The sequence below is a fragment of the Etheostoma spectabile genome, chromosome 15, assembly GCF_008692095.1.
Source record: "Etheostoma spectabile isolate EspeVRDwgs_2016 chromosome 15, UIUC_Espe_1.0, whole genome shotgun sequence".
Lineage (NCBI taxonomy): Eukaryota > Metazoa > Chordata > Actinopteri > Perciformes > Percidae > Etheostoma > Etheostoma spectabile.
The window spans coordinates 33,113,584-33,115,835 of NC_045747.1; the positions used below are offsets into that span (position 1 = coordinate 33,113,584).

Genomic DNA, 2,252 nt, shown 5'->3' on the forward strand with positions numbered 1-2,252 from the left:
AATTGGGAAAAATTAGAAGTTGGAAAAAAGGTTATAAATTGCAGTATATCGCAAAATATTGCAAGATGTTTAAAATCACAATAATATCGTATTGTGACATAAGTATCGTGATGATATTGTATCAGGAGGAGACTGGTATTCCCACCCTTAGAAAGTCCCTGGACAACATAATCTTCTGAACATAGCCATACTGAGAAATCCAGAGAGAGTTGTATGGAGCTGATAGTCTTAATTAGCTTTGTAGCAACTCGTTTTGGCAATGTCTTAAAAGCTTTTGTCCATAACCTTTTGATACTAATGAACATCCGTTACATTCATATCAAAAGGTTATGGACAAAAGCTTTTAATTGAGAAACAAATGTTCCTACACTTAATACAAAAATAATTCAGATTGTGAAACATTTTCTGCCACTCAGAATCTTTTGCGTTTCATATTTACTGAACAACCTCCATCTCACTTTGTACAATTTGAGCTCATGTGTCATTAACAAGTAACGCAAATACCAATAATAACTGTCACTTACTTCCTGCCTATGCTGAAGTTCTTCTTTTGTAAACTGTAGGCAGCTGTGAGCCAGACAGCAATAAATCCAGCTGTGGATACAAGCTGTAGAAGGCCACACCCCCAATCCCAGCTCCACTTGGAGTCCCAGCATGCACCTCAGCCAACTGTTCAGACTTCTAATAATGAAGCAGTGAAAAAGAAACCTGCAACTACAGTTCCAGTAGTTTGGTCTGCAGATTCAGTTAAGGTGAGCCACCAGTTTAACCACACACATGCTAATGGTAATTCTTAAATTGGTATCAATTTAATACATACTGGGCCCTATGTTGCACCCAGCAAAGTGCACCTGACGCAAGTGTCTTTGCTAGTTTAAGACCGATGCAGTTGTTAATTTCCCGTCCTGCGCCCACGTCGTTTCAATACCAAATGCACCTGTGTCCTTTGCGCCCATGGGCTTGCTGGTCTTACAGGGAGGTGTGTTCGGGGAAATTCTTGGCAAATTGCTGTCTTGCGGCAGCAGGAAGGGATCTTAAAAAGCTTTTGTCAAAACCTGACAAAAACCTGGTCTAAAGTCAGTAATGCAGCATTTCACTGTTATAATGTAACAACAGCGCATCAGTAAAATGCGCCTAGACTCGTGCACAGTGTGCACACTATGCTTGTTACACACACACAGGGACGCAGCAGCACGTACACATGCAAAAGATTACAAATAAAAATCTTACTGTGCAAATCCGCCATCATAATAGCAATGTGCCAAGGTACAAACGCGCCTGGTTTTTAAAGGGAATGTGAGATGACACTCTGATTGGATTATTGCATGTTTTGCCCAAAACACACCTATGAATTAATGAAGACACAAAGTACAACCTTTTTGAACCATAAGCACGGACCATTTATTCCGCTGTGAAACTAGCTAAAGTGGATTTGGACACGGCCTCAATGCACCTACTGCATGCGCTTCACGGTGTACGCGTAGATCATTAAAATAGGGCCCACTATGTATTGTGCTTAAACGGTGCCTGAACCAATACTTAAAAAAATAAGTGTATAGGTTTTTTTTTTTTACAATAACTTTGAATGCACTACAAGGCTTACTAGTTTCAAGTTAACACACCTTCTGTGTGTGCACCCTTCACACCTTTTAGCTTCAGCATTTTAACTGTGTTTAATCCAGCCGCTAGCTAATGGAAGGCTAACGTTACCTGATGTCAAGTAAAGTGTTAACTAGCGTCATGAGCAGCAATGTTTCTGTTTCAGCGCATCAGAGAGCAGTGCAAAAGGCATTTCATTGGCACTGAAATGTAGATACCGGTCGTTTAGGCACCGGTGCCATATTCGCACCGTGTTTCGGGACCCAACCTACTCATTGACAAGAAGCTTGTGACAGCATAAGATGTTAACATTAATGTAAAGACTGAACTGTAGCTTTAGCTAGCTGTGCACCACAAGCAGAGCGCCATTTAGTTCCATCTACAGTGGGGTCCGAAAGGTTGGGCACCCCAGGTAAAAATCGGTATTAATGTGAATAAAGAAGCCAAGAAAAGATGGAAAAAATCTTCAAAAGGCATCAAATGACAGATTAGACATTCGTATTATATATTACAAAAGTTAGATTTTATTTCCATCATTTACACTTTCAAAATAACAGAAAACAAAAAAATGGCGTCTGCAAAAGTTTGGGCACCCCAGGTAAAATCCATTTGTAGAAGCCATCCTCTCTTTAACTTCAGCTTTTTCACAGATG

At 40.1% G+C, this 2,252-nt stretch overlaps 1 protein-coding gene across 1 annotated transcript in view; it reads left to right on the plus strand.

Annotated features, from left to right (window-relative positions):
- Positions 1–2,252, plus strand: part of LOC116702583 (proteoglycan 4) — a gene marked incomplete at its 3' end in the record, with an annotated part of 9,616 nt that overhangs the window by 5,072 nt on the left and 2,292 nt on the right. The window contains 1 exon segment of the mRNA XM_032536887.1: positions 564–752. Coding sequence (XP_032392778.1) covers positions 564–752 — 189 coding nt within the window.